This window comes from Nicotiana sylvestris, chromosome 7, assembly GCF_000393655.2.
Source record: "Nicotiana sylvestris chromosome 7, ASM39365v2, whole genome shotgun sequence".
In the NCBI taxonomy this organism is placed as follows: Eukaryota; Viridiplantae; Streptophyta; class Magnoliopsida; order Solanales; family Solanaceae; genus Nicotiana; species Nicotiana sylvestris.
In genome coordinates, this window is record NC_091063.1 from 133,209,252 (window position 1) to 133,223,233 (window position 13,982).

General features: G+C 37.0%; 1 protein-coding gene across 1 annotated transcript; it reads left to right on the plus strand.

Annotated features, from left to right (window-relative positions):
• Positions 1–208: 208 nt before the first annotated feature.
• LOC104249856 (uncharacterized) lies at positions 209–2,529 on the plus strand. The gene is made up of 5 exons (XM_009806361.2): positions 209–720; positions 893–969; positions 1,120–1,156; positions 1,250–1,358; positions 1,684–2,529. Exons 1-5 carry the CDS (start codon positions 468–470, stop codon positions 2,330–2,332), a joined length of 1,125 nt encoding a protein of 374 aa, XP_009804663.1. The 5' UTR covers positions 209–467; the 3' UTR covers positions 2,333–2,529.
• The last annotated feature ends 11,453 nt before the right edge of the window (positions 2,530–13,982 follow it).

The following is a 13,982-nucleotide window of genomic DNA, read 5'->3' on the forward strand; positions in this document are numbered from 1 at the left end:
GCTGCTTTCCTACAGATGCTTTACAACTTAGAGCTGGCCTCACATGACGTAAATTTTGCCTTAGTTTTAAGATTTATAGCGTTAATTATCATGTGCATCATCCATGGAATCATGCATGCATGGATACATATAATAATTAATAAAGAGTTAGATAAATAATTACTTGGGGGGGGGGGGGTCTCTTCCATCTTATTTTACAAGTCTAGGGTTTGATTTTCCCATTTGTTCTACGTAAAACTGTAAGTTCCATTTTCCTTTTCCGACATCAGTCTATGGAATATTTAACTTCTTAAATTTCATGTCTACTATATCCTCAGATAGAAAGAAAGTTTAGTTTAGAGCTATGCAGTTTGTAAGAAGCCCTAATTAATCACAGGAGATGCTAAAAAATTTACTGTTTCCTTCTTCTCCTTTTTTGTAAATCATATTGCAAGAATCTCAAGTTTAAGAGAAACTTATAGTAAAATATGATGGAGGATAGTGGTGAGACTGGATGTAATTCCAAGACGAGTTCGAATTCTGGAAAATATGAGGATGATGAGGAGAACAATTCGAGCAAGTTTAAGGATGGAGGAAGCTCAAGCAATAGTACAGTTGAAGAGAGCGAAAAGAAACCCTCTGTGAGACCTTATGTTCGATCCAAGATGCCTAGACTCCGATGGACACCTGATCTCCATCTCCGCTTCATTCATGCTGTAGAAAGACTTGGTGGACAAGATCGTAAGTTTTAACAACATTTTTGAGTTTGTCATAGTAGCTAATTAATCCCTAATTCTGTATTCTCTCTAACAGTTTAAGCTTTTAGATGAGATGGTCGCACAGTTCAATATTGATGTTTTATTAGAGTATTTGGCCTTGTTTAACGATTCTTTTGCTTCTATTTTTGGTGCAGGAGCAACACCAAAGTTAGTTCTTCAAATGATGAACATAAAAGGACTCAACATTGCTCATGTCAAGAGCCATTTGCAGGTAAATTAGAGTTTCTATAATAAAACTCAAGATCTATAATTTTTTGGTTCATTTAAATTTAGATGAGAAAGATAATGTTATCTCACTTAACATAATTGCTTAGGTTTCTCTGATTAACTTTTCTCCCTTTGATCTGTTTGTGTCTCATAGATGTATAGAAGCAAGAAGATGGATGACCAAAGTCAAGGTATGCTTTTATAATATTTCTCTATTTGTTAGGTTCAAATTTTAGTTTTTTTTTTGGTGGTAGTAAATTTTGATTTTGAGTTCTTTCCTATAGGAACTGCACATCACAGGCTTTTTATGGAAGGTGGAGATCCAAATATCTACAACTTGAGCCAACTCCCTATGTTCCCTACTTTTCATCAGAGGCTCAATTCCACTTTTAGGTATGTAATGCATATGATTCCCATCTTTCCTGCTTTCACTTCCTCTTTGTATTAAAAGCATAATGAGAATTTAAATTTGATGGATTCAAAGTTTATGTTCGCATAATTAAGTCCATTGTACTTTTGCAATTATGAGTTCAAAACTTAGTATTTCTTGAAATTTCAGTGATTTATTTTTTCACACGCATATTTATGCACCGATTAAAAAAATTACTTACTAGATTCGACTGATATCAACCCTTCGAAAATGCATTTCATCCGCCTCTTTTATTTCCCTTAAAAAAAGGAAAACAATAGTTCTTTGTTATAAACTTTTTTTTTCCAGATATGAAGATGCTTCTTGGAATTTTCATGGTAATTGGACAATGGGGCAACGCCCACTAGACAGGAGCAGTAGAGGATTTTACACAACACTGACTGAGAGGATCTTTGGTAGCAACCATGGTAGGGAAGCAAATGAAGATTTATGTAAAAGGAATCCTTCTTTCATCAGTGAAAGATCCAATTTACAAACACATGAAATTAAAGATGAAATGGGATTATCTCTTGAACATGAAAGCCATAGCGGCGAGCTCACTCCCATATTATCTCATATTGCTGCAAAAGCTCAAGCAAGAGCCATAAATCTTCAGAAGCAGACTCCTTTGAAAAGAAAGGTTTCAGATTGTGATCTTGATCTGAACTTATCTCTAGGGGTAAAGCCAAGGAATGGAAGTGATAACCTACGTTGCACAGACTTTTCAAAAATGCTGCCGTACTCGTGTCCGATTTTCCAAAGAGACACTACTTTTAGAGGATCCAACACGCAGAGTCCGAGCAACAATGATGATAATGATAATGGGAGTAGCTTATCATTGTCATTGTCCTCACCATTGTCTTCTTCAAAGGTTACAAGGATTAAAGAAGATGGTAACAGTAATGCTACAACAGAAAATGCAAGAAGAGGGGCAAGTACTCTGGATCTGACTCTATGAATGAGGACAGTATTCTAAGTGAGATCTTGAGGTACTTGTTTCATATTGTTGTTGACAATCTCTTTTGTACCATTTACCAAGTTATATTATTATTACAACTATATAGTACTGCTGGCTTTTGTTGTTTCTGTTATTATCAAATAAGTATATCTTAGCAAGAAACTTGAGTGTGTGAAATTTAGCACCAAGTTTAGCCTCATGTGGGTTCACAATTTATTTTTTGGATAATTGTGGTGTCCAGCCAGTCTGTCTTCATCTCGACTAAAATCACAGGGCGTATCCTATCTCCCACATAGATGAAAAGAAATATTTTTACCTATGCTGGAATTTGATTCTTATACTTCATTGCATGGAGAGAGAATCGTGCCGATAGTTTCAGACATCATTGAAAAAGTTGAGATTTATATTTATGTGTGCTTTCCAAATAACTAGGATTATTTTTCCCAAGAAATGACAAAATGAATGTGAGATGAGGATGACCCGACCTTGATATTAGGGAAAACTCATGGGTAATTGTGTTGGACTATTGTCTGAGACATACTATTAGGAATGTGTAGCAAGACACTGTCCAAGATCTTACAAACTTAGTTATAAAAATCATCATTGGAAGCTGAAAAGTCTCTATAAAGAAAATTATCTTTATAGAGTAGGGGAGTTATACGGTTGTCTCATATGGTTATGTGAAAGTTATTAGAAAGATTTATAAGATATTGTTTGCTACTCCATTTATTTTCCTAAATTAAGGGTTTTAGTTGGAACTCATGCAATTTCATTCCTATGGTCTGAGTCTCAAACTTGTAAGTCCCTATTGAAGCTCACATGTGAACTGCAATATTGTGTTACAAATGTTTTTATATAGTTGTTATGCATGGATTGTATAGGGCTTTCAAGAGGATTTATGAGGCTTTTGTCTATTCCAAAAGCCATTACTTTAAGGGTTTGAATTAGATATTGAGATTCGAGGCAGAACATCTTGCTTGTGTTCTTGAACATCTTGCTGCATATATTTGGCAAGGAACTGAAAGTTTGTACTGAAAAGGATAGTATATAATTGTTGGAGTATGCGACTATCATATCTTAAAGTTTAAACCTCTAGATAGAGCATGCTTATTATTTACTTGATTATGTTTCTACATATCCATTTACGTGCACATTCTTTATCATGAATCAATCACTTGAAAATTTTATTTGATAATGAGTACGCGACGGTGAGACTTGAACTGATGATCTATGTTTGCTTTGATAACATAGTGAAGTTTGTGACACTTATTTAAAACATTAAGCGGTTAGATAGAACATATTTTTATTTACTTAATTATATCTTTAATAATATTCAACCACATGGTAGTCCTATATATATCTATCAGTTTTGGTTCCAACATAAAGGGATACTGTCAACATGAATCTTTCTTAATCTAGCATGGTTTTTATATTTATTCAAGACTTTCACTACTAAAAAAACTGGGTAAACCATCCGCAGGATATCGATCAAAACCGATCAATCAATAAACCAACCAATTCACCAATCGACAGGGTCGAAAATAGCCGATTTTTTTAATCAAAACCTGGAATTACTTTCCTATAATTTTTTTTAGCCGGAAATTCTTTTATGCAAACATACCCACCAAAATCGGTCGGTTAATATAACGATCCGATCGATCGTTTTGAGTACTAGATTTCCTTTTTGCCTTTCATGACTTATCATAACTCTATGATGATTTATGATTTGCGTGTGTAGTCCAACTTCATTTTAATGTGCATAAGAAACCTAAGAGTCTAAGCGGTCAAATTTCCACATATAAGCCGTGTACACACTCGTCACACATCTTTCACGTAGTTTAAATAGTGCAAACAAAATAATCCCTACGAGGTAGTTCCCCACATAATATTACAATATTACATAAGATACTTATCTCAAAAGCCCTCAATCAACATTCTAAAATAGCTTTTCCTTTACAATTCACCTCCGCCCAGCTCAAATCTAACCAAAATCGACTCAATAACATCAAATAATGGAAGAGAAATCAACTCCAATAAATAAAGCTATAATCTTTGCACAATTCTTCAAAAGTCAACAAAAGTTAACCTGAGTCCCGCCTGGTCAAAATTCGGGTCTAATGGTAGATTCCAGCTACCCATGACCCCACGAGTTCATATATGTGATTAGTTTTAAAATCCTAGTCTCAAATCAACTCTCAAAACTCAAATCTTTATTTTTCAAAAACTTGACAAAGTTTTACAAATTTTCACTACGATTCACATGATTTTGATGTTAAAATCTAAGACATATTGATGGAATATGATTAGAAATAAATTAGAATTACTTACCCAGAGTTTGTAAATGAAAATCCCTCTTCAAAATCGCCTCCTACCGAGTCTTAGGGATCCAAAATATGAAAATGAGGCTAAAAATCCCGTCCTTCAGTTTTTTGTCCAGTCGCACGTGTCGCAATTGCGACCTAAGATTCGCAAATTCGAACCCCACAAATGCACAGAAATCATCGTAAAACGAAGTCTCTCACACCCTTGCTGTCATAGCAAAAGCGACGATTAGCTCGTAATTGCAAACTGTGGACTTTCGTAAAAGTGATCATAGTGATTGCAAATGTGACCCATGCCCAGCCTAGGACAGTATCGCAGTTGCGATGGAGAGTTTGCAAATGCAAACTCTTCAGGCCACAATACTCCTCGCAAATGTGATGAAGGAGCTCGCAAATGTGATAGCCGCAAATGCGAGGTCTGAGCACCAACAAAAATCTGATCTTCCTATGAACTCTCCAAAATGCGTCCGAAACTCACCCGAGCTGTCGGGATCCAAACCAAACACCAACACGAGTCTAAAAATATAACACAAACTTGCTCGCACGATCAAATCATCAAAATAACATTCGAAATCGTGAATCGGACCTCCAAAACACATGAAATCAACAAGCAACTCAAGAACTTCTAAAAACACCACCGCGCATCCGATTCCTATCAAAATAACTCGAAATGGCGCCAAACTTTGCCGACAAATTCCAAATGACAAAACGGACTTATTCCATGTCCCGAAACAGAAATACAAACATGATACCTATGAAATCAATCTACATTCAAGCTTATAAAAATTCTAAGCCTTTAAATTTCCAACTTTCGGTAAAACAACACAAATCAATCTATGGACTTCCGAATTCAATTTCGGGCATACGTCCAAGTCCAAAATTACGGTAAGAACCTATCAAAGTCATCTAAACACCGCTATGGGGTCGTTTTTACTAAAGTCAAACCTCGGTCAATATTTTCCACTTAAGTTTCTAAAGTGAGAATCACTCATTCAAATTCATTCCGAATAATTCGAAAATCAAATCCGACCATGCACGCAAGTCATAATACGTAATAGGAAGCCACTCAAGACCTCAAACAACTAAATGGAACCTTAAAGCACAAAACGACCGGTCGGTTCGTTACACATATACTCATTAAGCATCGTAACTAACCTCAATGAGGTAGTGATGAGAGTTATCAGTGATACTCACTTATCAAACCTTTACATTTCATGAATATAAATGTACTCAACAACAATACCAAAATCAAAACATGAAGTATTGTTAAGGCCATCGGTGCATATAGAAAAGATATGCAAAAGCTTCGTAAAAAAACTAGCAGTTTAGCATATAGAGAAGATATGCATTTATAATTAAATAACCCATCAACAGTTGCATATAGAGAAGATATGCATACATAAAAAGTCAAGTTACACAGACTGACATATAGAGAAGATATTCTTTGTAAATTATGTCATCAATTAAAAATCAACATATAGAGAAGTGTCACAACCCAAAACCACTACCAATCATGATGGCGCCTAACCCACTTGCTAGGCAAGCTAGCCATAAAATAATAACAAAATACGGTATACGAATTTACAACATAGATAAGTCTAAAAGATCAACAATTATAAATAATATCAAATCTTAATGCAACTCTATATAACTAGTAACACCGAGTCATAAACTCTAGAATGTGCATACATGCTTAAATACAAAAATACTCCGTGAAGCAACAACAACAGTAAATAAACATAGGAAAAGATTCTAGGAACTGCGACCAAGAAGCAACTCTACTTCGGTGTCCAAACTCAACGAATGGCTCCACTTACAAAACTTAACTGCATCAAACTCTTGAATCTATAGAATTAAGTGCAGAAAGTAGCATGAGTACAACCATTCCCATGTGCTCTGTAAGTATCATGACTAACCTTTTCCAGGTAGTACTAGCAAGAACAACCAATTATACTCACTAAAAAACATGCTCAGTTCATAAATATATAAGTACACAGCAATGGTACCATCTAAACATGAAACACAAGTATAATCAAATCAGTGCACATAGAGAAGATGTGCCAAGTCTCATAACAGTTTAACAGCTCCTCATATGGAGAAGACATGCGCTTATCACCCAAGGATTATCAACATTAGCATATCGAGAAGATATGCATTAAGAATTAAGTCAATATGCACATATTAATATATAGAGAAGATATGTACCGTGCCTTCATCTTCCAATTAAAAATCAGGTAGAGATGATATGCATAAGAAGGCAAGTATACATTTCAAAACTAGCATATAGAGAAGGTATTCAATAAAATATGTATACAACCAAGGTATTTACTAATAAAGAAGATATGCAAAAACCAAACACTGATCAGTTTTCCTCATATTACGTGTACATCATTAAGAGAGAAACAATAGAGGATGGCCTAGAGGGATGGATCCTTACCCACGCGCTACCCGGACTATTCACGTGCTATAAAATAATAACCACACAGACCATTCACGTGCTATAATAACTCAAAACGCACGGACCACTCACGTGCTACCAATCTAGTCCATAACACAAATAAAGCATATACAAGAATACATTTATACGAATAATGGATATAAAATCACATACTCATGGGCTGAATGAAGTGACATGCTAAGGTGTATGCATGTGCGAAGTGTGCTACCATAACTCAGATTAGGCAAATACGCAATAAAATTGCAATTATCATGTTTGAACAGGAGATTAACCTACAGATGATATCTAGCATAAATCAAGTAGCTCACAAAGAGGTACAAATATATGAAACATGATAGCATGAATCTTAGTATACAGTACAAAACATAACATAGCCTACACATTACCTCGAGTAAGAATAAAACTCGGTATATGCACATATGCCTCCCCTGTATGTATGTCACCTTCGACACGAATCCATCATCATCAATTCAAGTAACTAGTACCTCAAACCAAGGATAGGCAAGATACTTACCTCAAACAAGCCTAATAAATACTCCAAAAATGCCTTGCCTTGAAAATCGGCCTCCGACTCGAATCTAGCAAAAACCAACTCAGTAACGTCAAATAAAGCTATAGAAATCAATTCCAATCAATAAAGATCCAATGTTTACACAATTTCTAAAAAGTCAACAAAAGTTAACCCGTGACCTGGTCGATACCCGAGTCAAGAGGTAGATCCCGACTACCAATAACCCCAAAAACCCAATATGTGATTATATTCCAAAATCAAGTTCAAATCGATCTTCAAATCCTCAATTTTCACTCTTTTAAGTTGTAGGAACCCCCCCCCCCCAAATTTCTCTCAAAATTTTGTGTTTTAGGTGTTAATAATCTAGGTAGATTATTGAAATAATACTAAAAAAGTATAGAAATCACTTAACCCGAACTCTTGTATGAAAGTCTCCTTCTAAAATTGCCCTTCTCAAAGTCTATGGTTCGAAATATGAGAGAATGGGGTAAAATCCCGAAATTAGAACTTCATAGAATCAGCTCAACACTACTTTTCGTGATCGCGACCATTGCCTCGCATTCGCGAAACACAAAATTCAACATCCCAGAAACAAGACTTTGCATTCGTGAAAGCTCCCTCGTGAATGCGATGCCCAACCAGCCTACCTTTACGCGAACGCACCATGATTTTGCGGATGTATAGGTCATTGCCCCTAACTCCCAGTTCCCTTCGTGAACACAACCCATAGGTGCAAATGCGTAGACGGAAAGCTTCCCAGCTCAAAATAACCCTCCACGAGCGCGATGTAATTCCTGGGAACACAAAGAAGGACCTAACATTAACAAACTTTTGCAATTCCAACCATGCTCCGGGTAGTCCGAAACTCACCCGACCCACCGTCCAATCAGACCAACAAGTCCATAAATTCTATCCAGACTTAAACAAAACCTCTAAACACATACGATAATATCATATCAATGAATCAAATGTCAAAACACAAATTGAACTTCTCTTAAGTTCAAGAACTATCAACTTCAAACCAATCATCCAATTTAAGACTAACCAATCCGGATTACAACCAAACTTTTCACACAAGTCCCAAATGAAAAAAAGAACCTACTCCAACTTCCGAAATAACAATCCGATTCCGATATCATAAAAGTCAACTCCCTATCAAACGTATAAACTTTTCAAACTTCAAATTTTCAATTTTCGACAATTAGAGCCAAAATACCCAAGGGACCTCCAACTCTAAATCCGGACATGGCCGAAGTCCAAAATCACCATACAAACCTATTGGAACCATCAAATAGCCAATCAGAGGCGTCTATATAAAAGTCAAACCTTGTTAACTTTTACAACTTAAGCTTCCAAAGATGAAATTAAGTGTTTCAATTCACCCTAAAACCTTACCAAAGCCAAACCAATCATCATTGCAAGTCATAAAATATCAAACAAGCATAAGGGAAACATCAAACATGGGAACTAGACTTAAATATATAAAACGACCAGCCGGATCATTACATTCTTCCCTTTTTAAACAAATATTCATCCTCGAACGAGTGTAGAATCATACTTGGAATGCCGAAAACTCAGTCTCCCAAGTGACCTCCTCGACCGGTTGACCTCTCTACTGAACATTCACCAATGCAATATCTTATTACCTCAGCTTCCGAACCTTTATATCCAAAATGGCTACTGACTTCTCCTCATAAATCAGATTCTCAACCAACTACACCGAGCTGCAATCCAATACATGTGACTAATATTTATAATACTTTCGAAGCAGGGAAACATGAAACACCGGATGAACTCCCAAAACGTTGGGTGGCAAAGCAAGTTGTAAGCCACCTAGCCCACTCTCTTCAAAACCTCAATGGACCAATGTACCGATGACTCAACTTTCCCTTCCTCACAAACCTTATTAGCCCTTCATAGGCGATGTATAAACGCCACATCATAAAATCATCCTATCAGTATAACTCTTCTACCTGGACTGAGTGATGCGAAGCCTCTCTCGAATCAACTTCGCTTTCTCCAAAGTATCTCGAACCAAATACGTGTTCAATAAGATAGTCTCACAGGGCTCAAACCAACCAATGGAATAATGGCATCACCTCCCATATAATTCCTCATACAGAGCCATCTAGATGTAAGAGTGGTAGCTATTGTTGTAGGCAAACTCTGCTAAAGATAGGAACTGATCACACTGGACTCGGAAGTCAATAATACAGACCCTATACATATACTCCAAGATACGAATGGTATGCTCGGACTATCCATCCATCAAAGGATGAAATGTAATACTCAACTCAACCTACATGCCTAACTCATACTGGACCACCCTCCAAAAGTGTGAGGTAAACTTAGTGCCTTGGTCTTATATGATAGAAACAGGTACAATATGTAACTGGAGAATCTCTCTAATGTAGATCTTGGTCAACTACTCCGACGTGTAGGAAGTCAAAGCAGAAATAAAATGTGCAAACTTGGTCAACCGATCCACAATGACCCAAACATCATCGAACTTCCTCAAGGTCTATGGCAACCCTACCACAAAGTCCATAGTAATATGCTCCCACTTCCACTCCAGTATATCCATCTTCCGAAGAAAACTGCCCAATCTCTGATACTCATACTTGACATATTGAAAATTTAGACACCGTACAACATGTCCAATAATGCCTTTCTTCATCCTTCTCCACCAATAATGCTGCTTCAAATCACGATACATCATTATAGAACCTGCTAAATGGAATATGGTGAAATATGAGCCTCATCTAGAATTAACTCTCTCAAACCATTAACATTAGGAACACAAACTTGGCCTTGAAGTCTCAATACACCATCATTAACAGTAGTCACCTCCTTAGCACTACTGTCCTGCACCGTGTCCCTATGGACAAGAAAATGGAGATCCTCATAGTAAAGCTCCTTGATGCGCTCAAGCAAAGATAAATATGAAACAACATAAGCAAATACTCCCCTCAACTCAAAAATATCCAATCTTACCAATCAATTGGCCAACACCTGAACATCCATAGCTAAAGGTCTCTCCACAGGAGGAGTGAATGCTAAAATCCCCATACTCCCCACCTTTCTTCTCAAGGCGTCTTCCACTACATTAGCCTTCCTCGATTTATAAAGAATAGTGATATAATAATCTTTCAATAGCTCCAATATGACGACCTGATAGGTCATTTTGAGTACTAACCTTTATTCCTGTGTTTCGAGATCTCATAGCTTTATTTGATATTATATGACTTGCGTGCATGGTCCGCATCATTTTTCGAAAACCTTTTATGTGAAATTTTTAAGAAAATGTGATTTTGTTTGACTTAAAATGAGGCTAGAGTTGACCACGGTCAACTTTTTTTTATAAAGAACCTTGGATCGATATTCTGACGATTCTAGTAGGTTCATATGATATTTTTAGATTTTTTTGCGTATTTGGTTGGGGCCTCGGGTGACTCGAGCGCGTTTCGGCGTATTATGTGAAAAATTAGAAAAATGAGTTTCAAAATTGAATTTTAAGTTTTGATGATCGATTCTTGATAATTGATGTTATTTTATTGATTTGAGTTAGCTTGCTTGCTTGTATGATGTTATTATATTTGTGTGTATGTTCGGATTAGAGCCAGAGGAGCTCGGGTGAGTTTCGGATAGGTTGCGAATTGTTTGGGACTGTTGTTGGCATAGCTAGTGTCAAATGCCTGCAGATCTCACAAATGTGAGGTACTGCTCGCAAATGCGAGCCTCGCTTTTGCAAGTGATTTCTCGCATTCAAAAAGGGGACTAGGGGATTGGACCTTCGTTTTTGCAAAGTCAACGACGCTTTTGCGAGCTGGGCAGGGATCGCGTTTGCGACCACTGTGTCGTATTTGCGACATTGATAGACAATGAATGGCTTCGCAAATGCGAAGCCATCTCTATACTTGCGAGTTGGAGGGTCTTTGAAAATGCAAAGATTTTGTCACATTTGCAACAATTGTAATGCTAAACATTGCTCGCATTTGCGAATAGTGAATTGCTTTTGCGATGGTTGCAATTGTGAACAGAGTTCGCAATTGCGACATCTACAGTTGGGTAAAAGTGGAAAATTTTGGGGCTTAGCTCATTTTACACCATTTTCAATCCTAAACTCTCTAGAGGCAATTTTTGAAGAGAATCTTCTTCCCAAATTTATTTATAAACAACTTTAACTAATTTTAATCAATTACTCTTCCATGGATTTTATATTAAATCTATGAATTTCAAGGTAGAAATTAGGAGTTTTGTGTAGAATTTAGGAATTTTATAAAATTGAGATTTAGACCTTGAATTAAGGTAGGATTTCGAAATAAATCACATAACCAGGCTTGGGGGTGAATGGGTTATAAGGATTTGGTCTGAATTTCAGATTTCGACCAAGCGGACCTGGGTTGACTTTCTCAAATATTATCAAAATCGAACCTTTTTCATTCGTGGGTAATTTTTAAAGCTTGTTTTGGATTGTTTGATTGATAATTGACTAGATTCGGTTGGTTTGGATGCTTGTCTCAAAGGATAAGCCGTGGTTGATTGTTGATTTGATTCCGAAAAGAAGTTAGTATCGCGGTTAACATTGACTTGAGGGAAATAAGACTTTGATTGGTCTATATGCTACGTGATTTATGTGTGAGGATATCGTAATGCAGGGTGATGAGTGTATAATGTATATGCACTTTCATGAGTTTAAGCATGGGGGGGGGGCTATTAACTGTGAATTATATCATCCCTTCTTTTATTCCATATTATTACTTGTTCGAAGCTTTAATCGTTACTTGCTTTTACTTGTTAAATTCATGTTTTCATTCGTTATATGCCTTAATTTGCCATATGTTGCCATGTATCTGTGTCTTCAGTTACTGACCGCCTTTACTTGCTTTATATTTTTATATGTTGTTAGATAGTCTCTTTTACTTGTCTTATGTCTTTAATTGCTCAATTCACTTTTTGCATTTTATTGTGAAATGCGCCGTAGTTGGTTGTATTATTGTACATGCATGTTACATATGGAATCGGGTTGCACATAGCAATGAATATTGATATGATATTTGGGATCGGGTTGCACGTTGCAACAGATATTGATATGATATTTGGGATCGGTTTACACGCTGCAACGAATATTGATATGATATTTGGGATCGGGTTGCACATCACAACGGATATTGATATGTATATAGGATCGGGTTGCACATCGCAACGACATTGGTATATATGTATGTGTGGATCGGGTTACATGCAGCAATAGAGAAGTTATATTATGATTGTTTTTGGCTGTTGGTTCCGTATCTGCGATGTGTTGTGAAATTGAGCATAGATGATTTTATGGGGCCCTCTGTTGTGTAACGACCTGGCCGGTCATTTTGAGAATTAATGCCCCGATCCCCTATTAACTACTTTTCCCATGTTTGTTTCTACTATTGTGAGTTGCCGGGAGGATTATTTTTGAGGTTCGGAGTATTTTGGGACACTTTAGTCCCTAAATGAGAGCTTAAGCTTTAGAATTTGGACCGTAGTCGGAACAATGTGAAGACGACCTCAGAATGGAATTTTGTTGATTCTATTAGCTCCGTTGGGGTGATTTCGGGCTTAGGGGCGTGTTCTAATTTTGTTTTGGAGGACTTTAGCTTATTTAGGCTTGAAATGCCGAAAGTTGAATTTTTAAAGGTTCCAGATCGATAGTGAGATTTTGATATCTGGGTCGAAATCTGATTTCGAAAGTTGGAATAGCTCCGTAGTGTTTAATGTGACTTGTGTGCAAAATTTGGGGTCAATCGGACATGGTTTGGTTGGTTTCGGCATTGGTTGTAAAATTCTTGAGATTTCAAGTTCATTAGGCTTGGATTGGAGGGTGAATCGTGGTTCTAGCGTTGTTTGATGTGATCCAAGGGTTGGACTAAGTTCGTATGATGTTTTAGGATTGGTTGACATATTTGGTTGAGGTCCCAGGGGCTTCGGGTGAGTTTCGGGTGGTTAACAGATCATTTTAGACTTTGGAAAGATAGTAGATTTTCTGGTATTTTTAATGCAGAGATTTATTCTTCGCGTTTGCGAAGTGAAGCTCGCGTTCGCAAAGGCGTGACCAGTGGAAGGATCGCGAACGTGAGGAGTTGAACGCGTTCGCGAAGGGGAAATATAGAACAACTGGACCCCAAGGATTTCTTCTATGCGTTTGCGTAGAGGACAACACGTTCGCGAAGGTCTAGCAGGTAAAGCTACGCATTCGCGAGAGGGTACTCGCGTTCGCGAAAGAGGAAATTTGAGCAATGGATTTTTGTGCTTCGCGAACGCGAGGCTTTGACCGCGTTTGCGAAGAAGGGCGTACTTGGACAGATTTTAAAGTTCAAAAATGAG